The sequence below is a fragment of the Pinus tabuliformis genome, chromosome 4_2 (assembly GCF_031772625.1).
Source record: "Pinus tabuliformis cultivar Carrire ecotype Pingquan chromosome 4_2, CPIR1, whole genome shotgun sequence".
Classification (NCBI taxonomy): domain Eukaryota; kingdom Viridiplantae; phylum Streptophyta; class Pinopsida; order Pinales; family Pinaceae; genus Pinus; species Pinus tabuliformis.
Window position 1 is genome coordinate 1,162,663,137 of NC_142304.1, and position 27,433 is coordinate 1,162,690,569.

Here is a 27,433-nt window from a genome sequence, read left to right on the forward strand (position 1 = left end):
CCCCACCCTCTCCACCAAATTTCGTGGCTAGAGCACATCTGATGCTACCCCAAATCAACATTACCTCACTCATGGAAGATTTAGACGATCACATCATACTTTTAGGTTGATTTGGTTGATCAGAGCAACAAATGATGCATTGAGTTCTAGGGTATTTCAAATAGTAGAGTAGTGAGACCTCATGTCTCCCCTTAGCCCCCCCTCCCTCGGGAGGCCAACAAACCTCCTCGAGACCATTATGGAGGTGCTGAACAACACATCCAAAGCGTTAGAGGGGTTAGTACTAGACGGTTCCCCGACAGGCCCCACCCCCGAAAAGTTCCTCCCCATCGTTAATGGAGCAACCAAAGACTTATCCAAAGCTTCATTCCTTTGGCCTAAGATGTTAGGAGTATCCCTCACTCCAACACCCCCCCAAGGATCATGCAACTAAACTACTTGTTGGATCCAGAGGACTCTAATAGCGAGCTAGCACCAATGTCGCCCCTCTCGCTGTCGACTATCAAACTCTGGCATTCTTGACATCATCGACCTCAAGACCTAGACTTCTTCACTTAGCCTTCTACATGATCCCGTTATATACATGTTTATGAGGCTGTCCTATTATTATATTCTTCTTTAATTCATTTTATCCTAGTTTTACGTTTGGCATTTTCTAGGTGTTGCATTTGCATTCCCACATTGTACTCGTATTAGTTGTATGGGTTAATTGCCATTAATCAAGACATCTATGTAACCGATTGAGATGCTTGTTGGTTTTCTAGAAGAGGCTACTTAACATCCTCGTATCAACTTTATTGTGTAGGTACAGATTCAATAGAGTTGGATTGATTTAGTATTGAATCGGCCAGTTTGATACAAAACCAATCCTCGATCTTATTTGGAGGCAAGTCATGGCCCTCGATGAACGACTTCAAGTCCAAGTCAACCAATTTTTTAAACTCTAATATGGAGTAACCACCTTTGAGGAGGGTGTTATGTATTTGGAGATTACGTGCAAATCCCTAGGAGCATTGAAGCTGACTTATGTTGAGGAGTAATGTTGGAGTTAAGGAGCATTGGAGTTGACTTTGAGGAGGAATGTTGGATTTAAGGAACTATTGTTAGAGGACACACATACTTGCTTAGAAGAGTGCTTGATGTGTGAACACCACCTTGGAGGGTGTAGAAACCCTATCATGCCATGTGGAAATCATGCATAGTGTATTGCTCCACTGGGGGATTTGTTGTTAACTTAGCCCAAGATTTACTTATGGAGTTGGTCCATGTTTTATTATTGGCCTCCCACACCTTAGTGTATATAAAGGGAGGAGAGTGTCTTTGTTATGAATAAAATATATATAAATAATATAAATATAAATAATTGTAATAATGATTAGTTAATTAATAATTAGTTAAACAAAGAGGCATGTCTAAGGAGACATGACTGCTCGTGAAAGGGTTCTTACCTGGCTATATATACAGGACCCTCATTCTCAATTGTAACATCATTCTTATTCTTACATTCATATAATATATATTCTTTTATCTCAATGGAGATATTTATATTCCAAGTCTTTTGGAGCATTTAACTTGAAGAATGAACTTTGTTCGTTCCATTTGGTATGAGAGCAATTCGATCCTCTGGGCGCTCCACTGCTGCACAGAGCCACGCTCTCTGATCTAGGCCCTTGGCCGTCCAGGATTTGTCAACATTGTTGTCGTCGCGATTGAAGCGTTTCGCTACACTTTTGGGAGTTTCTCTGTCGCTAATTCATCACAGGCCTTTGGCCATTAAACAAAAAAAAGGAAAAGAAAAAAAGTACATATAAAGATTTAAAAAAAAATCATATAAAAATATACTATTAAAAATATATATATATATATATATATATAATCTGGTGTAAAATTTGAAGGAGAACATTCATATATATAAAAAGGTTATACATTATTGATAAAAAGTGCATGATAAAGTTAAAAGGGAATCTTCCCAAATATCTTTAAAACTATACGTAAGAGAAGGAAGAGTAGATAATATTATCTTGAATCTTCATTAAGTGGTTTACAAGCTAGTGGTATTAACAACCCATTATACTTTCTCATGGTATTTTCAAGGTAAAAGAAAAAAAAGAGAATACAAATCTCTTTATGTGAATGGTAAGTTTTACTTTTACATGGAGAAAATTAACAGAGTCAAAGGAACATAAGTGGACATATATTTTATATTATACCCCAAAGAGATGAATAGCCACGTTTCACTAGGTTTGTAACTTTTCAAAAAGAAAAAGAAAAGATTATAAATAAAAGATATATAAAGAGAAGTTTTATATTATAAAGGGGTATTTTAAAGAAAAGTTCAAGTCATAAAATTATTGAAAATATATATAAGTACAAGGCGGGTATTATTATAGAAGGTTACTTAAAAGATCCACATATTAAAGTATATAAAGGGTTAAATCTAGAACTATAAAGAGACATAAGGATAACAAGTTATAACAAAGGAAGAGTACTTTTTAAAAGCATTATAATAAATATAAGGAGCAGTTTATTTAAATAGTGGAGCTATATTAACTTTTTTTAAAGTGGGAAAATATATATATATATATATATATATAAAAATCAAGAAGGATATTTTTATAAGAGATATAAAAGGTTATACAAGGAAAATAATATATAAGGGGTTATAAAGTTTATACTTTTGACTAAAGAAAGATAAAGGGGAAATTGTTAAGGATTCAATACTAAGGTTTTAAGGAATAATAAGTTTGAAGGTTTATTACTGATAAAAAAAATGGAATCTAATTTGGAATCGAAGGAAGGAAGATTTCCAGAAACTAAATATAACTATGCCTCAGTGCTATTTAGAATTAAAGGGTCTATTGCGGGAAAATATGTTACTATTGCTATCTCGCTAGCCGAAAATAAAAATTATATAAAACCTAAAATCACAAACCAATTAGTGATTCCCGAGTCAAATATAATTGAAAAATTTGACTGTTTTAACAACAAAATATATGACATAACCAATTTACAATTAAACGTTGGAGATTATACATTCGTATCACAATTCTCAGTTCAAATCCTATGGAGCGATCAAGGTGACATTATTTTAGGTTCACCCTGGATGGAAACCCTTGGTTCCTTCATTCTAAATACAATTTTTTTTGACATTTTCTTACAAAAAGAAAAAAATAACACTACAAGATGTCACCGTGAAGCCAAATTCAGTAACACCAGAAGACATCCAAGATATTTCAAAAGTAATTTTTCAAGAAGGTAAAAAAGTATTACAAAATATGCAAAATGAAATTGACAAAATCACTGCTGATAGAAATGAAGAAGTCTTGCGACTTAATGATCATAGTGAAAAATTATTAGCACAAATTAAAGAGCTTGAGAAGGACAAGAAGTCGTTAAAAGACAAATTAGAACATTGTATTCAAGAGGAAGCATCGAAGTCACCAGTCGTAACATCCCCAGTTGAAGATAAAGAAACAAATACCGAACCAGTCAATAGCAGAACTCAAGAAGAGGATCAATCAGTTGAAGGAAAAACACTCTCACATGTTACAATCCAGATGATGAAAATTCCAAACGAAGATTGTGTACCTAACTCAACAACCGTAGTACCAGAAGGAAATCAAAAAATTTCCACACACCTAATAAGGGAAATTCAAACCAAAAAAGTTCCCTATCGACATCCGAATCATGAGATTAGACATCTCAATCAAGCTACGTATATGTACCATTCTGAACAGAAACAACAAGCTAATGTTTTGAAGAATATTGAAGTAACCTCAATCTAGTCCTATGATGACAATTCGTTACAAAATTCTAGTTATCATAATATTCCACGGAAGATTAATCTAGGGTGGTCTGATCACTTCTCAATTCAACAATTTTGTTTGTTACTTAGAAGATCATATCAACTTGTATCAACGAACATGACAATGCCGAGACGAAAAGACATTCTAAACCGAAAAAGAGATCAAACCTTTTGCATCAACAAGCTTTGAGGACAAAGCTTTTTTGAGGAGGAAGACAATGTTACAAATAAAATATATATAAATAATATACATATAAATAATTGTAATAATGATTAGTTAATTAATAATTAGTTAAACAAAGAGGCATGTCTAAGGAGACATGACTGCTCGTGAAAGGGTTCTTACCTGGCTATATATACAGGACCCTCATTCTCAATTGTAACATCATTCTTATTCTTACATTCATATAATATATATTCTTTTATCTCAATGGAGATATTTAATATTTATATTCCAAGTCTTTTGGAGCATTTAACTTGAAGAACGAACTTTGTTCGTTCTAGTCTTTGGGATAAATCACTCTTAGAGATGTGATAGCTGTTGTGATGCTAACCATTGGAGGATCTTTGAAGAACAATTATTTTCTCTTGTAACAAGGTTAGTGCTTGTGAGAAACATGGGTTTCTGGCTTGTGAGATGCAAGTGTGAATTTGAGGGTTGGATAGCTGACGTGATGCTATCTTGTTGTTGAGATCTTGGAGAGGCTAATGTAGCTTGATGGGATGCCTTACTAAGTCTTAGTGCTGCTTGTTAGGGTCTAGAGTAATCGAGGATGTCCTAGCTAGGGATTGGGAAGCTTTGGATGTGTCCTTTCCTGCGATATATTGAAAGGACTTGTACCAGCTTGATAGGAGCTGAAAGTACTTTCTGTACCAGCTTGAGAGGAGCTGAGTCATGGAACTTTATTAGTGATTTAAGTTGTACCATTGCTGCCCTAAATTCTCTTATAAGTTATTTCAGATCTGATTTTTGGATATGTTTTTCATATGTATTGGGCAAGTTTTATCACTGTTCTGATATGCTGATCTATTGGGACAGCAAGGCTGAAATGTTGAGTAATCTGGCATGGCTTAGATGAATCTTCAGATTTGAAATGTGCTATTATATTTCTGCTGTTAATGAATGTAATTTTCAGATCTGCATTCTGGATTAGATCATGCTTTAAGGGTTGTTGTATTAGTCTAGTGTTGAAGTCTTTTGTGGTGTTTATTTAGTTGACTTGCATAGATTAATGGTCGACAGATTTGAGATATGTTATATGTATTTCTGAATATTGCAATTTGCAGTGCAGCCCTATGGCTGAAAGTTTCTGTATTAAATCCATGACCTCATTGAAGTGAGTTGAAATTTCTGAATTGGACAAAGTGTAGATTTCTTGGTAAGGTTGCCTTGCTCATGAGATCTATAAATGGTATCAGAACTTGTTTATCTGAGTTTGCTTTCTTGTTTAGAAAGAGTTATAGATTTCAGTGGATGAAGCCCTTGATTCAGTAGTTGAAGCTGATCTGTGCCTGGAGCAACCATTTGTACCCTAGAAGGGTTTGTTGGGTTGATGCGATAGTTTCTCCAGGGATTGGGGTGGTGATTGTACTTGGGATAGATGACTATTCTATTTGATTTGTTATTTGATGCATGCTCAAGGATTTCTGGGGATTACTATGTTTTAGAGTGTGTAATTGGTTAGAAGGTGCTTCAAACTTTCTTGCCTGGAAATATTGACTTCAAATGCCATTGAAGGAAATTGAGCTTTAAATATTTGTTGAGAACAAGATTGCATTCTATTGATCCAGCTCAATAGAATGAGTATAAGAAGAAGTGGCCAAGGGAAAACAAATCATTCTTGATTTGGTGAGTGATATTTGATTCTCACATTGTAGAGAAGACACTGATTAAGGAGATGCTAAGAATTGATATGAGCAAGATAAGACAAACAAAGTGGCAGAAAAGGCCTGAAGCCTTTCTCATGCTTTTGAATTGATCCTCAGGTATGATTTTTTATAATACATCAATTACCATTCTAGATCTTCTAGATCTAGATTTAGATCTCAATGACAACTCATTAGTGGATAATGACAATACCTCATCAAGATAAAGATTACAACTCATGACAATATGGTCTCGAACTTTGTGATTGCCTAAGGACTCATAGTTTCGTAGGAGATGAATGATGCTTTGATACTAGAGTGTGAATATATCTTTCAAGATGGACTTGAGAAATAAGCTCTCCACCATCCACACGACTGATAGATTCTATGCCTAGTTACTTGATGAATCATAAAGTTGAGAGCTCAACTGGTAGCCATAAGAGTGAAGGTTGAAGATGAGTTGGTGCTTGTTACCCACCCAAGTGGGTGAACCCTATCTGATCTACCCCTATCTGATCTACATATAGCTAGCTTCAAAGACCCTCCGTCTAAGCTCCACTCAATACTTTATGACATCTAGTTTACTTATCATATGAAGGTGGGCCATATAAGGTACCTTAATCATTTTTGTAATCAAGTGCTTTCATTTAATGTTTAATAGCATGCTAGTATTGATAATAGGTTGAGTTGGATGATTGACCACTTCTGGTTGCATTCTTGATCCCATGCTTCACCTTGGTGGTTATCCTTTGCCCCTAGTCCACAGTGTCCTTCTTTGAGGCATTTCTTTCCATTGTTCAGGAAGGGCACAAATAGGAGGCACTAATTGATGTTCCATGCGTGCCCATGGTAATCCATACTTATCACCTTCCATGTTTCCCTTGTTTCATATCCCATCTTTAGGTTGATTGTTATTTGTCCTCAGTATTGGCTCTTTGTTTTCCTCATTCTCTATTAGGGGCTTGGAAACTTTGCCCTAAGAGTTTGATGCAACAAAAAGTAAAGAAAAAGCATGAGCCATTATGATAAAATGCAAATAAATTGGCTGGGATATGATAAATTATGTGGATAAAAGCCCAGCCTAAGCTCTACCTTCCTTATTAGCCCTTTCCTAGTTCTTGGTTGATGCATGAGCAAATCAAAATGAAATAAACTTTCATATCCCAACCTTGATGAGTAATAAACCACTTCATCTTAATGGGGTAAATGATGCATAAATAAAAGCTTGTGACCCAAGCTATGCAAGAAAAAGAAAAATCAATAAAGAAAGAGGCACACAACAGGTGCTGTAAAAATAAGCTAAGGGAAGGGGTAACTCAGGTACCATGATTACTCCCTCTTCGCATTCTAATGCTCAAGATTGATGGTACAAAGATGGTGGTAACTTCCATGGAGTAAACCCTCGTCAAACCATTATCCACTTGCATTTATTGATTGATGTGTTAGCGTAGATGTTGTTCCTTCCCTTACGGTTAGATGCACATAATAGGTCTATGGATAGGTAGTTTGTTTACAAACCTTAAGCTAGAAAGACATTTGAAGATGATGCTTGTGTGAAATACTCGTGCCTTATGTTTTAAATATGATCCATTGCGATACTTTTATGGTTATTTTACCTATGATGATGATCTATCTTGTTTTTGAGGGTATGTTTCAAATGTTCTCCTAGGCACAACTGTTATCCCTCGAGGGATTGATTGATACTTCTCCAACACCATAGAGAGGACGTCTAGCCCCACTTGATGACACTTCGGGGCACTGTAGCCAGGATTTTGACCATTTAGAGAAGAGTGTTGACCATGGGATGGATCCAACATTGATGATGAACACCTCCTCTCTCTCCAGACCCTGAAATGTTGATCATTGAGGCCAAGTCGTTGCCTACAAAGAGGATGTACCGCAAAGGCCACAGGACACCTCTAGGCTTGCATTACACCTTCTTGATGGACATTGCCTTGTTCTTGGACCAATTTGATGATGATGATTTGAGATCCCTTTGGAGGGGATAATACACCTTTTTGGATGATGTTCTCATTCCCTAGGCTAACATCATCCTCATGAGGCCTACAATGATGATGTGGGGCTTGATTGATGATGAGGAGGTTTTTCTTGATGATGCACATTTGTTGATGAGGAGATGGCGTGGAATGAGGAGTACTCTCTTCACCTAGCCTTAGCCCCTTTTTGATGGAGATCTTCACCATTGGAGGATTATGTCATCCTTGGAGATCCAATTGCTCATGTGTTGAATAAAAGGAGGCATTTTGTTATGTTTAATCATTGAGATAGTATCTTTTAGGTCAGCTTGTGACTTGCTTAACTTGTAAACACTTGAAATATTATTTTTAGGGCTTTTAGTCTAATTTTGCCCTAAATCAACTTGGTTGCCTTCATATAAATAGAGGGAAGTCGATTTGGGATGATCATTGTCACACACTCATTTATTCTCTTGTGAGAGAGTACACTCTAGTCCTCTTTTCTCTTGGATGCAATGGATCACTAAAGGATAACGAATTGTCTTGGGGAGGATAAAATTGCTTGGAGGATTTTCTCTTGGATTGATGAAGTGATGCTATGGTGAATTTTGTTATTTTTATTGTGAGTATTTTCTTTCATTTTGCATTGTTGTAGAATTAGGGTTTCTATAAAGTTTTCATGATATGTTGAATATTTTATGGCTCTAAAATCACCTTTGCAAGTTTGTCACCTAGTATCTATCAAGGAAAATTAGAATAACATTTATTGACATAAAATCTCCAATTGATTGAAAATCGCTAGGGTTTGATTGAGAGGTTCTCTCATTTACTCACTCTATTTGCAGTCTTCCACCCTTGACCTCACCCTTTTTTCACTCCATATACCCAAGATTGATAAGGCACTAGTTCTTTGTGGCAATTTTTTAAAATTTGAAAATTTTAATTTTATTTTATGGTAATCTAGGGTTAGGTTTCAGCAAAATATGCATTTAATAGCATATAATACTTTATACATCATTGTCCTAGGGTTAGGTTTTGCATCTATTAAAAGGAAAATGTCATTTTTATGCATTTTTCAGCCATAATTCTAAGGTTGACGTCTAGGGTTTAATAACTGTTTTGTACATTGTCAGCCATTGAATAATTGCTATAAGCTTTTTCCTTGTTTACCCATTAAATAGCCCTTGATAGTTTATTGTTTATCCTCATTTCATCTGGAGCCCTACCGTATTGAATATTATTATGGGGTGTCTAATTCATGGATTCCTTAGAGGGTATTTGGCTTGGGAATCCTTGTGTTACTTAATCTTCGAGAAATCTTGGGGAAGCCTCCCTTGTGGGGTTAACATCCATCCATAGAACAAGAGGGGAGCAATTGCTAAGGTGACAATGGTAGCTGATCTCATTTTTACCATTAACCTAGAGTGCCTAGCGAGGCTTTCCACTAGGCTATTAGATTTTGTGGAAATAGTTCCCATTGCTTTGAATGTATTGCCTCCTTTTTGAAACCCTTTATCAAAGGTATTGGTGTTTGTAAGATTATGCTCTCATTTGGAAAGCTTTGGGATGGCTTTGTGGATGAAGAGACAAGGTTGCAATCCAATTCAACTACAAGGAAGGTGAAGTAGAAGATTTTTTCCTTCTCGTCAAGAAGATGAGGAAGGGAGTTAAGAAAGGACCCAAGAAGGGAAGAAATATGAGTTCAAACATGAGGTAAAAGGCTTTAAGTCATGAAATATTTAGCTATCTTCATAATGTTGGAAAATGTAACTAGGTTCGGTCTTCATAATTGTACTTGAAGTCAAAATGTAATATATTTGTCAAAAGAAAAGCAAAAATAATTTTATTATTAAATTGATTTGACTTGTTAAAGAATGGGGTTCATGCTTGGGTCATTTGTCTTAGGTCAAGCCTCCATTGTAGGCTTTAGGTTATTTGTCAAAGTCAATTTGTGAAGTCTCCATCCATCAATGTCTCCCTGTTGTTGAAAGAATCCTCTTCAAGTTGGCTTCCATAAGGAGATTCTCTTGGATTGATGAACTGTTGCTATGGTGAATTGTGTTATTTTTATTGTGAGTATTTTCTTTCATTTTGCATTGTTGTAGAATTAGGGTTTCTATGAAGTTTTCATGATTTGTTGGATATTTTATGGCTCTAAAATCACCTTTGCAAGTTTGTCACCTAGTATCTATCAAGGAAACTTAGAATAGCATTTCTTGACCTAAAATCTCCAATTGATTGAAAATCGCTAGGGTTTGATTGAGAGGTTCTCTCATTTACTCACTCTATTTGCAGTCTTCCACCTTTGACCTCACCCTTTTTTCACTCCATATACCCAAGATTGATAAGGCACTAGTTTTTTGTGGCAATTTTTTAAAATTAAAATTTTATTTTATTTTATGGTAATCTAGGGTTAGGTTTCAGCAAAATATGCATTTAATAGCATATAATACTTTATACATCATTGTCCTAGGGTTAGGTTTTGCATCTCTTAAAAGGAAAATGTCATTTTTATGCATTTTTCAGCCATAATTCTAAGGTTGACGTCTAGGGTTTAATAACTGTTTTGTACATTTTCAGCCATTGAATAATTGCTGTAAGCTTTTTCCTTGTTTACCCATTAAATAGCCCTTGATAGTTTATTGTTTATCATCATTTGTGGCCTATTTTTGCTATTGCTGTTATAAATTTTGCATGCAATAAATTGCCTTTATTGTAAACCCTAATTTATAAGAACAATCATTTAATTAAGGTAGCATGTGTTTGGAATTTATTTGAACATCTCTAGGACTTGTCTTAGCCCTCTAGACTTAGCCATAGTTTCTTTGAACTCGCTACCTCATTTCATCTGGAGCCCTGCCTTATTGAATATTATTATGGGGTGTCTAATTCATGGATTCCTTAGAGGGTATTTGGCTTGGGAATCCTTGTGTTACTTAATCTTCGAGACATCTTGGAGAAGCCTCCGTTGTGGGGTTAACATCCCATCCATAGAACAAGAGGGGAACAATTGCTAAGGTGACAATGGTGGCTGATCTCATTTTTACCATTAACCTAGAGCGCCTAGCGAGGCTTTCCACTAGGCTATTAGATTTTGTGGAAATAGTTCTCATTGCTTTGAATGTATTGCCTCCTTTTTGAAACCCTTTATCAAAGGTATTGGTGTTTGTAAGATTATGCTTTCATTTGGAAAGCTTTGGGATGGCTTTGTGCATGAAGAGACAAGGTTGCAATCCAATTCAACTACAAGGAAGGTGAAGTAGAAGATTTTTTCCTTCTCATCAAGAAGATGAGGAAGGGAGTTAAGAAAGGACCCAAGAAGGGAAGAAATAGGAGTTCAAACATGAGGTAAAAGGCTTTAAGTCATGAAATATTTAGCTATCTTCATAATTTTGGAAAATGTAACTAGGTTCGGTCTTCATAATTGTACTGTCAAAATGTAATATATTTGTCAAAAGAAAAGCAAAAAGAATTTTATTATTAAATTGATTTGACTTGTTAAAGAATGGGGTTCATGCTTGGGTCATTTGTCTTAGGTCAAGCCTCCATTGTAGGCTTTAGGTTATTTGTCAAAGTCAATTTGTGAAGTCTCCATCCATCAATGTCTCCCGGTTGTTGAAAGAATCCTCTTCAAGCCGGCTTCCATAAGGAGAACTCATGTCAGCCTATATGAAGACACAACTGTTCGAAAAGTCATGTCGGCTTATTTGATGGGAAACAACTATATATACAAGGCTAAGGTTTTCACATTATCTAACCACAAAAGCTCGGGTTAAATCACAGAAGTAATCTTGCTAAAGACAGGTGCGGAAATCACAGTGGACAGTTCAGTGCTACCACAATTTCGGGCTATTACAATAACTACAACTTCGGTCTGTTACTGTGACCACAGTTTTAGGCTATCACAATTTTAGTTCTATCACAATAAAGTACATTTTGGTGCTATTTTAGAGGACATTCTGGTACTATTACAATGAAACCATTTCAGTGACATTATAGTGATCACATCTCAGTGATATTATCGTAGATATATCTCGGTGTTACCACAGAGAATGGCTCAATGTTACCACAGTGATGAAGTCTGGGTGTCACAGTCTCGATGCTAGTGCTATCTCAGTGAGATCATTGCTACAAGTTTGGTGCCATTGCAAGGATCACAGTGTGAAGAAAAATGACTACTACAGGTGAACTGAAGAATGACAAGGTTGACTTGATGGATGGAGGTAGTCTCGAGTCTAAATTGTAAGGGTCTTGGTCGTCTCATCTTGAATCTACTGAAGGAAGAATTTGTGACTGGGTTTTCCCCTCGAGGGGGGTTTTTCCCTGGCAATGTGCCTATATCTTGTGTTCTCTTCTATTTGTTGCTTGGCATTAATCTTGATGATAAGAAAAGATAATTAAGAAATCTAATACTAATAATGAAAACATCACAAGTTAATGTCATTAATAAGGGAAATCGTTTAACTGCCATCTCTATGGATTTTCCAACATGGTATCAGAGCTATGGTCAAAGTCAAAGGCAGTTTTAAGAACACTTATACATCCTTGAAGAATTATCAGTTCTGTCAAGATCCCTCAAGGTGACAACACAGTGATATATCAGTGTTGCCATAGAGAGAAACTTTTAGTACCTCTACAGTAAGACAATTCTGTCTTTTAAGAGAATAGGTTCTAATTATTTCGACAGTGACACAATTTCTCCATTTCGTTGATGGCACAATCTTTACATCTCGGTAAAGGCACAATTTGACATTTTGTGAAGAGACTGTATTGGTATTTCAGTGAAGGCACAGTTTGTTAAAGTATTACTTAACTATATATATTGCAAAAGATGGTTTCGATGCTACCACTGTGACAGGGTCTCGGTACAATGACAAGATCTCAAAGAAATAGGTTTGGTGCTACCACAAGGTCTCGATGCTATTACAAAGATGATTTTGGTAACCTCAGAACTCGCACTATAGAGAAGACTTTCGATGATATATCACAATAAAATAGTATCACAATGAAGGAATTCGGTAATAAATCACAGTCACAATCATAAAGGAAAACTTGGCCTCTGTGATATATGGTCAAAATACTAATATATATAAAAATGAAGCATTTCTATGTAAGATCGAAACAATATATTTTTATCTTACACTTGTTGAAGAAATGGAATTTTGCTACGAGTATCAAGCACAAGTACAAGGTTCCATCTCAAGGGAAATCAAGTAAGTATTTAACAAGATGCACTTTCAACAAGTCTAATAAGCTATCAAATCAAAGGTACGTAAAACGTAAGGTACGTATATTCATAAGTTTCTTATGGTTCATATAATTCTTATTAATAGCCAGTCTAGGGCAGTGTTGCACGAAACGCCCCCCCCCCAAGGATCCAAACCAGGATCCGCGACTCGTACGAATCCGTCGTCGGATCCGCGGTTCAGAATTTTGGAACCGCGGATTAGGCCGGCGAAGACGGTTCTTGAAAATTTGGAACCGTGCCAGCCCGATCCGCAGTTCCGGATTTCCAAACCGCGGATCCAATGATGGATCCTCCTCGGATCCACGATGGGTTGGGCATGGATCCCAAGCAGATCCGAAGGGAGATAGGCGGTTCCACAGGGTTTCATAGGGTTCTAAATATTTTTTATTATTTTTTCTTTGACTTAAGTTGGGTTGGGGCTTCTCGGACGCTCCCAACGTGCTCCCTTGATGCTTCCTCAATGCTCCCTCATGGTAATGTTAAATTCTTAAAGTAAAAGTGACATTCTCCTTTATTTTTCATTTTCATCCTTTTACTTAAATTTTTAACATTACCATGAATGACTCAGGATGTTTGAGAGCGGTTCCAACCTCATTGGACTTCATATGGAGAAAATAGAATTTCATATCCTATTCAAAATTCAGCAGACTTAACAGTTTTTAGGAATTCAGAATGAATGGGATTGTGGCATTTCATTAGATTATATCAAGTATGAAGGTATGCGATTAGCATTTAATCAAGAGCACCAAGCCCTATATGTACCCTAGTGTTGGTGGTGTTAATTGTTGAACTCCTTTGTCACGCCCTTAGCAAAAAAATTACCTTTCAATGAAGTCAAAATCATCTATCAAGCATGTAAAGCTTTTTCTACCATATTTTAAGTCTTGGATTAGGTAGTTTGATCAAAATTGGGCAATGTTGACTAATATCCCTAGACAATTGAGGTAGAGGTAGAGGCTAGACAAGAGGTGAAGAATCTAAATTCTAGATGGTTGATGCATCTAAATGGTTGATGCTTGAATAATTAATCATTAATGTACAATGGATGCTATATCTATCTTGATTTATGTCAAAATATGCATGCTTCCTTATATTCTACAACTAATTTGGTGTTTTGGATGTTTTTTTTAATATAAATGCAAAAAAAAAAAAGAAAAAAAATTATATATATAGTAGATGCTTCTGAGATGCTTTGCTTCCTAGATTTTTGGGAAATGACGCTTCTGCGTCCCTGCTTCCAAAAAACGTCCCTGCTTCGTGCAACATTGGTCTAGGGTAAAGATTGTACTCCCTAGATAACACACTAAAATCTCATATTAGAATCTTAATCTCTATCTTCTAGGTAAGTAGTCTAGGATTTCAAGCAAAAATACCAATGTTAATTGAAAAAGTGAATATCTTGATCTTCATAGGATTCCATCCTCTAAGATTATCTAACTTATGGGATGAAATCCTGTTCTTGGTATCACTTGTTCTGCTTGAAAGTATGCATTATAGGTATAGAAGATCATGGCTTACATTTCCTACAAGGTTTGTCAAGAAACATCTCCAGGTATGTCTTAGACTATAAAATTCTCTTTATCTTATTTTGAAATTTTGGATTACATGACTAACATCGTTATGCCTAGCCTTGAATTGTAATGATTCTTGTTTTGGGTGATTCATCACTTGATAAATCTACCCTCCTCATTCTTAATTGATTTTATAGAACCCTAAACAAGTTCTATGGAAAACCCTAACCTAAGGGTATGCTAATATCAATGTTTGAAACCCTAAAACTGCTTAGGGAAATGCTATTTGAAGTTTTGTTGATGATGTCATGTTTGGGATTTCAGTATGATCATGGAAACCTAACTTGTTAGGGTTGAATGATGTTTGTTTGAGATCTCGAACCTTTGAAAGTTTGGAATAGTAGGGTTTGCTTTGTTCTGTTATGAAACCCTAGATCCTTAGGGTATGGTTGGGTCTATAAGCAAAACCCTTGTTATGGATTTAGAATCCTAGGAATGAAACCTTAGGTATGTGTTCATTTGGTTGAAACCCTAGCCTGTTCTAGGTCGGTATATGTCTAACAAATTAATATTGCCTGACATATGATGTGCTTATGATATGCTGATGAATTCCTAGATATATGTATTGACCTAAGTGTTAATGATCATGAGTCCTAGGGTTTGGAAACAAGCCCTAGTCAAAGTTTGATGGTCTAGGATGATGTTTGGAAAATCTAGGGTTTAGCAGCTAAACCCTAGTAGTAGTTAAATTCTCTAGTATGTATAACTGTTTGGAATTTATATAGTGATTGCTAAGAATTTGAAGATGGAAATCTAGGGTTTACATCAAACCCTAGTAGATACTAGTCATGATGTTGATTAAGCTGTGATTGGTTTTGATTCTTGAAGCTCATGTATGAAATTCTAGTGAGGAGTCTAACATATGAATTCTAAAAGTTGTTAGATTCATTGATTTGATTTGTTTCTAGGGTTTGCTATATGAGAGTACTTGCCATGTCATTGAAAGAATATTGAAACCCTAGATATAATGAGTTTGATATCTTGATGAGGTGTTGATATGATTTAGGGTTTGTAACTAAATCTGGGCAAGAAGTCGAAAATGTTGAAATATAGTCTCTTGTTGATTATGTTTGTAAAGTGTAAATGCTTCCGTTGTTATAAGATTTTGATATGGCTAACTTCATGCTTATATAATTTTGGTTGTACTTGCTATTTAAGTTGTGCAGGTATATCATCTTCAAGATTGTGAAGATGATCGTAAGTAAAGATGATGTGATAAGCATGATATACAAATGACACTGATAAGAAGGATGGAAGCCATGAAGGATTCTCTGATGTCGTAAAGAAGTAGAACTCCCTAAGTTAAGAAGGAATCTGGACGAAATCTCCTTAGGCTAAGAGGGAGCTTGAATGAAAGGAATCTTCCTAGAATAAGAGGATGGTTGAGAATATTCCTTGTACAAGAATAATTAGATCCTCTCTGTTTAAGAGGGAGTGACAGATATGGTTCTCTATTTCATGTGTCATGCGATAGACCAGGATTAACAACCGTTAAGTTTTAGTGAAGCCCATGAGTGAGAGAAGGAAATTGGAGAATGCATTTTGAGGTGTTGCTGAAAGAAGGAAAGCAGATCTGATTGGAGAATATGTTGCTACATATGAAGTAGGAAAGGAAAAATGTATGATTGAGGAATCTTCTGTCAAATATTCTGTTGATAGCCTATTATGAAAAGTTGAGAAGCAACATCAAGTTGTCTAAAAGACCCTGGAGGTTTGTATTTGATTATGTACAGGTGAAAATATATTATTGATTGGGGTTGTGTTTATACAGGTAAATGTCTCGAAGGTTTTGATAGCATGCTTGTTACCAATTAGTTTGATCGGAAGAGATTTGTTGTCCTTGATCTATCGGATCAAGGGTTGTTGAGGCTTTGTGAGTGAAGCATTGTTTGGGAGGACATCTGGCCGACACTTTGTGTTGATGTCTAGGTCACGAAGTTGGAAGGGTGGCATTCGTCAATGAGCTCTGACATGCACTCGAATCTCTTGGTTGATGGTCAGCAAGTAAGCCTGATGGTATCTAGAGGGGCTGAAAGCTTGAGTCCATCTTAGTCCCACCCGGATAGATTGCCCTGGTCAGGAATCTAGTCTGTGGCATTGCAGTGCCTAAATTGTTGAGAGACCAATGGTTAGATTGCCCTAGTCAGGAATCTAGTTCATGGCATTGCGGCGCCTAAACTTCGTCATAGATGATGTGGGTTGAGATATTCCATGTACCTCTTTGGTTATTTGTAAATATAAATACCTCCCTAGTTAAGAGGGAGTGTTGGAAAATGTAACTAGGCTCGATCTTCATAATTGTACTTGAAGTCAAAATGTAATATATTTGTCAAAAGAAAAGCAAAAAGAATTTTATTTTTAAATTGATTTGACTTGTTAAAGCATGGGTTTCATGCTTGGGTCATTTGTCTTAGGTCAAGCGTCCATTGTAGGCTTTAGGTTATTTGTCAAAGTCAATTTGGGAAGACTACTCGATCCCTCAATGTCTCCTTGCTGTTGAAAGAATCCTCTTCAAGTCGGCTTCAATAAGGCGAACTAATGTCGGCCTATATGAAGACGCAACTGTTTGAAAAGTCATGTTGGTGTATTTTATGGGAAACATCTATATATACAAGGCTAAGGCTTTTGCATTATCCAACCACAGAAGCCCGGGTTAAATCATAGAAGTAATCTCGCTAAAGACTGGTGCGGAAATCACAGTGGAAAGTTCGATGCTATCACAGTTTCAGGTTATTACAACAACTACAACTTTGGTCTATTATTGTGACCACAATTTTGGGCTATCACAATTTTGGTTCTATCATAGTAAAGTACTTTTCGGTGCTATCTCAGACCTCACACTTTGGTGTTATCACAGTTTTGGTACTATTACAATGAAACCATTTCGGTGACATTACAGTGACCACATCTCAGTGATATTATAATAGATATATCTCGGTGTTACCACAGAAAATGGCTCGATGTTACCATAGTGATGAAGTCTTGGTGTCATAGTCTCAATGCTAGTGCTATCTCAGTGAGATCATTGCTACAAGTTCAGTGCCATTGCAAGGATCAAAGTGTGAAGAAGAATGACTGCTATAGGTGAACTGAAGAATGATAAGGTTGACTTGATGGATCGAGGTAATCTTAAGTCTAAATTGTAAGGGTCTTGGTCATCTCATCTTTTATCTACCTAAGGAAGAATTTGTGACTGGGTTTTCCCTTCGAGGGGAGTTTTTCCATGGCAGCGTGCCTATATCTTGTGTTCCCTTCTATTTGTTGCTTGGCATTAATCTTGATGATAAGAAAAGATAATTAAGAAATCTAATACTAATAATGAGAACATCACAAGTTAATGTCATTAATAAGGGAAATTGTTTAACTGCCATCTCTATGTATTTTCCAACACATAAGGGACTGTTGTCTCAAAATCTAGCAGGTTGCAACAATGAGGGAGATTGCCACTGTCACCTCAACAATCTTCCTCCTCTTTAGTGGAATTGCATCACAAGGGAGTCTTCTTAGTGATCGCCTAAAAGGTATTCTATGTTATATGACTCAAGGTGATGCAAATGTAGTCTAGGTAAAGATACTCTTCAATGAATAAAGATACAATTATTTTTGTATAGTAGAGGTGCAATATACCAAGCCCTAAAAGAGGCACATGTGGCCTAGGGTTTCAAGATATAGATCAATAACAAAATATCTAGGCATATATGCACCAAGGAAAGGGTTTGCAAATGTTGTGATAAATAAAGGGGAAGACAAACCTTGAAATTAAGCCCTAAGTTGAAGCTCTAGCTGGGGTTAGGGATTTTCTAGAGCACTATTTACTTAGGGAGGATGACATTAGCCCTTCTGGGGCATATTTAACCAAGTAAAATGCCAAATTTTGAATGAAAAGGATTAACAAGATAAAATCCAAGCCTATTAGGCTCCAACGTTTATCCAATAAATCCCTAATTGAGCTTGGCCCTACAAACCAACTATAGTGGCTTGCCTTGAAGGACTTAGAAAATAAAGGAAAGAGAAAATTTTGAAGTTTTTGTAATTTTTTTACCAACTCAAGGTTTCCTAGTGCCTACTCCCAGTCGAGTGATGGAGTCTTTAGGGCCAAATTGAAGAGAAAGTGAATCATTGCTTGGAGTTAGTGGGGAAACCCTAGTTTTTGCTTGATAAACCTTAGGCACTTAGCTATCTTTTTTGTCAAGGGAGAAATTAAGTAGGGGAAGCTCTCTATGAGGTCTTCTATGGATTTCAACGAATATAAATTTAGCATACAACAATAAACCTAGATTTTCCATAATAATATGCGTTTAGACATGGAATAAGAAATACCCTAGCATTAATTAATCACATGAAAAATAATAAAAATCTGCAATTAAACTTACAATTCTTCCATGAAATAGTCTTCTTTCAATCTGAAAAAGACATCCTCAAGACAATGAATCATTCTCCAATAGCAGTAGCTCCAAAAATATCACATCTCCATAAGTAGTAAGTTACACTAGGCTAAGTCGAGCTCTCTAAAGGTGGCTGAGTTCGAAGAGTGATGATGAGAAAAAGCATGGCGTGATCCTCTATTTATATGAGCTCAATCACATTACTTTTCCTAAAAGCCCTATGACAAGTTCAATTTTGAGTGTACATGAAGAAAATGGGTTACAAGCCCAACCCAATAGCTTAATACAATAAAATAAGCCACTAAAATCCCACTTGTGTGGGTCAAAACTCCTCTCAAACATGATGTCATTTCCTTTTAGGTCAAACAAAGCTCCAAAAATGCATGGAATGGGAAAGATGCATCCCCAACCATCATAATCAACCAAGAGAATTGAGGGTAATCCCTTAAATCAAGCCTCAAAATGCCTACATATGTCAAAATCTAGCTTTGGGTGGCCTGTGTCATCTCCAAGGGAGCCATAAAGACAACATAGTGCAATCTCTTATTTATTATTCTTTACCAGTAGACGCTAATAATTACAATTTTTTGATGAACTATCATGCCAATATTTACTTGCTTTTTCTTGAAAACCTATTTATAGTTCCTTTTTCATATCCACATCTTTGTTATGATCATGTTTTTCTCCCTCATTAATTTATGTAACCTTTTCTAGGAAACTTGGCTCTCCTATATTGAAGAAAGGCACGTTCTGCCTCATTTTAACATTGCAGCTTGTTGGTCGATTCGTCCATAATTTTATATTTGCAACAGTAAATTTTCTGTAATGCTAATTAGACTCCCGGATTTTCATCAGAAAAAGAAAATATGGCTGAATCTATACATGATATAATACTTTACTATGATCTTTCGTTGTGTCCTATGCAAATAACATGCAAATGGAAGTAGTCCTAAATTCTAATGTGTAGAAAAAATTATGGACCCATCTTCTCGGATCTATTTTTCCCATTTGCTTCCTCTTGCTTGTAGACTGAAGTATGCAGGCAACTAGATTGTAGGCAACTAGACTGTAGGCAAAAGTTTGCAGTATATTCTGAAAATCGGTTTTGCAGTTGAGGTTGCTTGCATCAATCTAGGGAATGCTGATCTGTTACGAGACATACTGCTTTTGTCAATCTCAGGTTCTTTTGTAATTCTCCTCGTCTACCACCTTTATCTAACATGTTGAAGATCTTTCAAAGGGTATAACAAACTAGAATGGATCTAGTTGTGTTTGCTTGCCTGTCAACCTCCAATTCTTTCCAACTGTCTCGTGTCATTTCCCTTCTTTCTTTTCATATGCATGTTAAAGCACTCTGGTTAAATTTCATAATTCACATTCTAGTAATAAAATTCACTGTTTGGAATTTTGAAAGTCTACAAAAGAGATGAAATGTATTTGAAGCTTAGCTCTCAGTCTGTTTTCAGATTAATATAATCCTAACTGACTACTATTTTTCATTAACTTGACCATTTAGGGTTCTCAAATGGGTGATCTTCAATTTTTGGTTGGAAGGGCTATTGCTCCTGATCAAGCAGTATAATAATCTTTTGATAATTTTTTTAAACTGTCTTTGTCTAGACTGAGGGAAGCGCTTATTTTTCTTTTCTACCATTGTTCTACAGGCTACAAGACAAAGATAAAGGGTCATTGACATATATATCATTTAAAATAACAAAATCCCCATGGCCATTGATTGCCTTGTAAAGTCATAGAGACTGTCGTGCTTCCATAGGTTCAAATCTCTGGTTTGCACCCTTTAATGTATTTCTAGATTGTACCCAAGATTACAAGGGCAAGACATTTACCAGAGACCTCATGTTCAGCTTTCACTACCCCAACTTTAAAGTGGAATTCAAGGAATGTAAATTATTGACTCAACTTTTATTAAGAACATTTGCTGACTTGCATAGTTGTTGTGCTTCCTTCTTTGTATGAGCATGTTTTTGAAGTTCAACCCTCTAGACTGTTCTTAAGAAATATCCACCTGCTGAAGCAATATATGTGCTTCAGCAATATGACATCTACATAAATCGGGAGAGCTAGCATACCCACTTTGGCAACCCCCTGCCGTGGAAAAGAGAAAGAAATAACATTTTCTACTTGAGGTCTTAATTGTGGTTGCTTCATTTAATATCCTCACTACCATATTAGCAAGTGCCCTTTTTTGGTATCTGTATTTGCAGCTCCACGACTGACTTGATTTATAATTTCATTTTGATGTAGTGTTTCATGCATCTGTTTGTAATGAACATGAAGTACATTACATAATAATAACATAGTCAAGGGGCATGAGTCATATCTATTCAACACGTGACTATTTGATGTGTGTCTATATATATATATATATATATATATATATATATATATATATATATATAATGTCACATGCTATTGTACAAGACATCATTCATTTAGTATCATTTAAACGTTTATCCTTCATGGATTTCAATTCTTACACAACTTACGTTGGATAATGAATGAATTTGTTCCTTACACTGTTGGTTGTTTCTTCAGCTTGGTGCTAGTCTTGATAATTTTGAAAATGTTTTGGCTCACTAAATCCTTAATTCGTTTGCTGTGCTCTCTTATGATCTCAAGAATAGTAATTCCTCAATCTCTTTCAAGTTGCAACTCTGTTATTGGTCGATTTTCTAGTTTTGGCTCATGAAAACTGCCATGAAATGCTCTCCTGTAGCATTCAATTAGTTTCCTTCACGTTTTACTGGTAGCTTATCAATCCAAAGCTTGTCACCCTAGTGTCCTTAGAAGGAACTCTCATTAAGCAGGATATAAAATATTTCAATAAGGTTGGGCCTAGTCAGGTCAAGAAAGGTGAGAGGCTGAAAGAAACACAATTACCAGGAAAGACGGAGAGGGGTATTAGCCCCTACTAGTGTACCATCTAACTGATTAAGAAAGCACAGACAGTGTAGGTATCTGAGATAACATTCGAAAGACCAGATCAAAGGAAAATCAAGACAATCTGAATCTGGGCTTCAGACCATGATTATACCCTGATTCTGTTTCTCCTTGCAGGTCCTCTCCTATACCCACCCAGAGATGCATTGCATGTCATCGAACGTGTGGATAGTCACACTTTTGAGATCTGCATTCTACAATGAGTAGCGTGTTCGTAGTGCCAACAAATTGAATTTAAAATTGGCCATTTTCATACCTCATTTTTTAATCAATCAAAAATGGATATTCCTTTCCTATGGAATGGTATGTTGCATCTGGAATTGTTTAATTTGCATAGAGTTGTGTTTCAGTTTATAACAGTATTTGACTCGTTTAATTCTTTTTGGCTTTTACACTTTTAATTCTTTAGTTTTTTCTATATATTTTAATAGAATATAGTATTAGCTCTTTCCCCTGAGATTTCTGACTCCCTGGCATGTCGTGGAAACTCATCCCCATTTTCCCTGTCCCTGAAATGCAGTACAACGTGGGTCCTTGGTCTCACAACCAATGGAACAGGTCTATCATTTTACCTGGATACACGGCTTACAATTTTTCCTAGTAGAGGTATTGTCATTATTAGATGTACTAGAATAGGAATCTATAGGTTTTAGAGGATTCAATGCCAAGCCCCTATTTTAAAGCTTTCTTTCCAGTTTAGGGATGTTCTTTACAGTATTGATCGCAGAATGCTCCTGAATTTGCTCCACACTTGGGACAATTTCTCTGCCAAGAACTTGCATTTATGCGATATAGACATAAAGCCATTGTGCCAAATTCATAATGGTAACAGTTCTTTATTCCCTGAGCATTTCTGTCTTTAATATAGTACTCGCAAAATTGTGAGGCCATATTCTTCAAGGACATTCAATTTTCTATTTCCATTGATGTTGGATTGCATAAGGAAGATGGATGCAGATTGCTTCTATATGATTGTGGATGACTATAATATCAGGCCTTGAAAATTGGATCACTGTACCTAGATTGGAGGTCTGCATTCCTGGTGTGCTCGTGTCGACCTTACATGTCTGATTTCACTCGAAATATTATTTTTCCTGGACCTATGTTTCTGCTGGTTTTTAGCACTCTGGAAACACCAAAAAATTATCGAGGTTGCATTAAGTTGTTTAGGATGATACTATTCCATCAGACTTTATCTTGGGAGCTACTCACTTGAATCACTGAAAGCATAAAATCTTCAAAATGAACAGTGTGATCTCTTTTCAAACATTCAAATCTTCTTTACATCACCATATTCTATGATTGCTTGATTTCCACAAAGCTATTTTGTTTGCTTCAATTTAATCCTTTTCAATTGAACTTTTCTGAATATTATTATCTGATGATAGGTTTAGATCCACTTTAGCATTACTTAATCTGCAATATAGAGATCTTATTTATTGCCATGAAGCTTGGTAAGTTCCAGTCTTAGAAAAAGTTGTAATTCAGGTTTATATTCTTGGCACAAAGAAGACGAGATTCCAGTTCAAGTTCTATTTGAGATTGCCATAAAGTTTGAGAACTTCATTATGTTCCTCTGATATAAAATGTATTCAGTATAGTTATCTTCCAATATCTGCATTTTTACCTTTATTTGCATGACTAGTTGCTCAAACTCTTCTAAGAAGAAATCTGACATACGACACTAGTCTCTATGCATTATGTGTAATGAACTTGTGTTGAAAAATATAGCAAGAAAGTCTCAATTTGATTTTGCCTTGGTCAAATTGAGAAAATTCGAATGTTCACATCAATAGACAACTTGGATGCAGTTAACTTCTGTGACATGGTTTATGTCACTCAGTTTACTCAGTAAATTCAAATTAGAGGAGTTGGAGTTCAGTTAAGCTTGTGTGATTACTAATTTGTAGCAATCAAGGTTAGTGATTTCAAGGTGTTTTCCGTGAAACTAGTTCTAACTATTGGAGGAACTAGTGGAAGGTCAATTGTGCAGTGAGACTTCAGTTTAACTCAGTGACAATCCAGTTAACTTATCAATTAGCCCAAAATAGCTAGTGCATGCAGAGAATTCGAGTTCCCCAACTGTGATGGAGATTCCAAGGCAGTGTAACATCAGTTGTAGACAAGTCTTGAGTGTACAGTGCATGTAGTTAGATGATCAACCTTGGGAATTGTGCAATCATTTTGGAGGAAAATCCTTAAATAATAGGGGCTTAATTTTCTCAGGAAGTGCGCAAGGAAATAGGGGCTCAAGCAGATGCAGAAATTGACTAAGTCTGGGTCAAAGCTTCTCAGTGAGCAGAGAGATAGGTTATTCACTTGTAGGTTGAGCTCAAATTAAGCTAACAATTGTAATACATCTCTATTCATCAGATTAATGTAAGCAAACATAGGGGTTTTAGCAGATTGTTTTCCCCTAGAAAAAACACTGTGTGCATGTGTGTTATTTCTCATTGCATGTTTGTGATTGATGTTCTAAATTGTGAATTGAATTCCGCAAAGCATTAGAGTAGGTTTGTGTCTTGTAATTTTGATTAAAAGTTCATGAGCAGTTGAAAATCTACACCACAATTTCTACAACTTGAATGCTTATTTGACCTTTACTGCTAAGATCTGAACTAAAAAATATAGACATAATCTACTTCCAGGCATCTCACTTAACTTGGATTATTTACAAATGAATTTCGTTCTGCAAATATTGACAAAGCAGCGGTTGCACAGTAATGAGAATATCCTCATGTTTTGGTTTTTGTTTTCACAGAAGCACTGTGGTTGGTGCAATGGTTAAAATGCTTTATAACACATGGCAAAGAAATATATTATTGTGCTTGCTTCTAAGTACTTACTTTGTGTTGGGAGAGTAAAACAAAAGCTTTAAAAACTGGAACAGGCTGAGGGTTAGGCCAGGAACCGGAACTGAACCACCGGGCAAACTGGCTTGCTAAAGTCATAGAATATGGAAATTTTAATTAAAAAAGAAAAATCATGTACATGAATATAAATTCTAACCATTAGACACCAAATTTGCAAACTAGAGGGGGCTTGCGTTACCATTTTGTCTTTTTCTGTCCAAAGTCTGCCAAAGATGTCTGAACCATTCAAACCAGTTTTGTGAACCAGCTGTTCCAGGGGCCCCCAAGGTAAACTGGTTTGGACTGGCTGGTTTTCAAACCTCTGTATAGTTATATCGTTTTCCACAAGAAATTTAGTATTTATTGAATGATTAATAGATTGATCATCAATGCAGTCAGAAGCTGATTATTCTAACATTCATCATAACTGTGCCTTGTCCTCAGATAATTTATTACTGACAGCAGATCAGAAAAAAGTTAAACTGGTAGATTTTGGGCTGGCAAGGGAAGAGACACTAACGGAAATGATGACTGCAGAGACTGGCACTTATAGATGGATGGCTCCTGAGGTCCAATTTTGATTAGTTGTTTCTGGAGTTTTTTTGCTAGTTGATATGTTGGCATGAAAGTAGTAATGCTTCTGTTTGTTGCTATATGCAGTTGTACAGTACTGTTACATTAAGACACGGAGAGAAAAAACATTATAATCACAAGGTAGATGCATACAGTTTTGCTATAGTCTTATGGGAGCTGTTGACAAATCGTATGCCATTTGAAGGAATGTCAAATCTGCAAGCAGCATATGCTGCTGCTTTTAAGGTATTTGGTTACCATTCATTGTGTATACATACACAAACTGGGAAAATGCTTGGAAATTATTGTTACACTTCTGAAAAAAAATACTAGTAGTAGGGTTAAGCCATGCTGTTGCCAATACTTGTGTATTTTGTGTGGAAGATTGTGAACTTGATGGTTGCTTAGGTATTTGGGAAAAATATTGTTTGGAAACAGGTGACGTGAAAGAAAGTTGACATAATACAGTTATTTGTTTTTCAGAATGTGAGACCAAGTTCAGAGAATCTTCCAGAGGAAATGGCTTCAATCTTGGAATCCTGCTGGGCACAGGATCCCAACAGCCGGCCCAACTTCAGTCAAATAGTGAGAAAACTTAGTTCTTTTCTTTCATCCCTTTCTGATCCAGAGAACATGCCTCCACCAGTGCTTATTGCTTCAAAGAACAGCATTCTGCCACCAGAGTCTCCAGGGACAAGTTCATTGATGGCAAAGCGGGGTGAACAAGGTGAAGATGCCAATGGCAAGTCAGGAAACAAATCACGGGGATTCCTTCCTTGTTTTAGTCACTGCTTCCAATCAGATGCTGAAAATGGATTGATAGAATGATGCAAGGGTCCATGCCCCTTTCCAATCAGATGCATTAACAATTTCAGGGCTTATCAATGCAGTCACTTTCAGATAGTGCATTTGCTGTCTCTTATTTCATATCTCTCTTGTTCAAGTGCAAACTATTCCCTCCAATTCGACAAGAACTAACTTGTTTTGTATTCTTTTCTTCTGTCGTTAACTTTCTGTTAGCAATTTATTGTTGCACAAAATTTATATTTTTATATAGTGACTTCCAACTAAAATGCAGGTATATGTTGAACTCTTTAATAGGAACTGCAATTGATTATGGTTATTGGGGTTTTCATGCGAGATTTGGCACACTGGGATGCAGTTAGGAATAGGAATGAATGCTAACTGGATTTGTGTAATCCTGAAATGAACAGGGTATTAATATATCAATAAATAAAGAAAAGTTCCGAGGAAAATAGTTCATTGATTAAGCTGCCAAAACTATTTGCGCTTGCCTAACATTCACAACAGATGTAACAGGCATTATCAAAGTATTGGGTTGTCATGTGTAAATGCAGCACATATATTCATGAATACTGCTGGTGCTTTTTAAGTCACTGTAGACTTTTGGGACCAGTTCTTATTTATAGGATTAATGAATGCAAAACGTTCCTGCGAACATTTACAAATTGTGACAGATCTCATCACAGTATTGAACTGTCATGTGGAAAAAGCAGCACATGTTTTCGCAAAACATTTTTATGGATGACTGCTGATGCTCTTTAGGTTATTGTAGGTTGCTGGGACCAGTTTTATCAATAGGATTAAAAGATTGCAATAAAGAATGATAAAGGTGTTTGAAATTCAAGAATTCAAAGCTAAGTGAATGCAAATATAAGTTTCTTATGCAATCAAAATGCAAGGACACACTTTAAAATCCCACATCTATAATGAAGAACTGCATTATAAGCAATATTGTGGAAATAATCCAGCATTCTTGAAAATAGGGTATGTTTCTGTCAGTAAAATAATGATTGCAATCAAAAGTTTGAAAGTTTGGATTGTATTCGTTCTCTACATCAAGTTTGTTTTTTTCTTTCTCATTTCTTTAAATCCTTTGGCCCCACCTTTCTTTTACAACCTTACTTTGCTGAGCTGAGAAGGGTTGCCTTTTCAGTCAATGAAAAGCATGCAAGGCCTTTCTGAACCAACTGTGAGAAGGATCAACTAATTTGACAAAGAGGAAGCAGGATATCCTTGTGGGGAAAGAGAAAGGTTATTATTGTACTGAATGGAAACAACCTACCCTCTCTTCATATATATATGCACGCACCAAGAGACACTTTTTTTTTTTCATTCTCATTTCTTTAGATCCTTGGCCCCAACCTTTCTTTTACAGCCTTCCTTGGCTGATCT

The 27,433-nt window shown here is 36.0% G+C and overlaps 1 protein-coding gene across 1 annotated transcript in view; it reads left to right on the forward strand.

Annotated features, from left to right (window-relative positions):
* LOC149173799 (serine/threonine-protein kinase STY13-like) overlaps positions 1–26,289 on the forward strand; it is a 115,351-nt gene extending 89,062 nt beyond the window's left edge. The window contains exons 4-6 of the mRNA XM_089424745.1: positions 25,109–25,233; positions 25,325–25,483; positions 25,721–26,289. Of these exons, the coding sequence (XP_089280871.1) occupies positions 25,109–25,233; positions 25,325–25,483; positions 25,721–26,065 (629 nt within the window). The 3' untranslated portion in view covers positions 26,066–26,289. The remainder of the gene's footprint in view (positions 1–25,108; positions 25,234–25,324; positions 25,484–25,720) is intronic.
* Positions 26,290–27,433: the final 1,144 nt, after the last annotated feature.